The sequence below is a fragment of the Mesitornis unicolor genome, unplaced genomic scaffold, assembly GCF_000695765.1.
Source record: "Mesitornis unicolor isolate BGI_N332 unplaced genomic scaffold, ASM69576v1 scaffold39509, whole genome shotgun sequence".
Lineage (NCBI taxonomy): Eukaryota > Metazoa > Chordata > Aves > Mesitornithiformes > Mesitornithidae > Mesitornis > Mesitornis unicolor.
Window position 1 is genome coordinate 17701 of NW_010207272.1, and position 389 is coordinate 18089.

General features: G+C 61.7%; 1 protein-coding gene across 1 annotated transcript in view; it reads left to right on the top strand.

Annotated features, from left to right (window-relative positions):
* The window catches only part of USP19 (ubiquitin specific peptidase 19), a 14511-nt gene extending 14260 nt beyond the window's left edge, over positions 1 to 251 (top strand). Inside the window, exon 27 of the mRNA XM_010192072.1 lies at positions 18 to 251. Within this exon, the coding sequence (XP_010190374.1) occupies positions 18 to 251 (234 nt within the window). The remainder of the gene's footprint in view (positions 1 to 17) is intronic.
* The last annotated feature ends 138 nt before the right edge of the window (positions 252 to 389 follow it).

A 389-nucleotide genomic window follows, 5' to 3' on the forward strand; every position in this document is an offset into this window, starting at 1 on the left:
AGGGTTCCACATCGCAGGCTTCTCTGATCTGGCAGGAACTGGAGGCTGAAGAACAAGAGCTGCAGCTTGAGGCGCCCCAAAGGCCTTCAAGAAACTCCTGGAGGCCCCGTGGCCAGAAGCAGAGTCCAGGCACCCCCCAGCACCCAGACGAAGGCTGCGTCAGATACTTCGTCCTGGCCACCACGGCCGCAATCGTGGCTCTCTTCCTGAATATCTTCTACCCGCTTATTTACCAGACCCGCTGGAGATAGGCACGGGTGCGCAGCCAGCTGCAGGAGCGGGGCCGCCGGGGCACCCACCGTCCTAGGACTCTACGCGACAAAGGTGTCAGGACAGAAAGCACCAGGAAGGACTCACCGAGGGAAGCATGGAGCTGTCGGCTCCTGCCC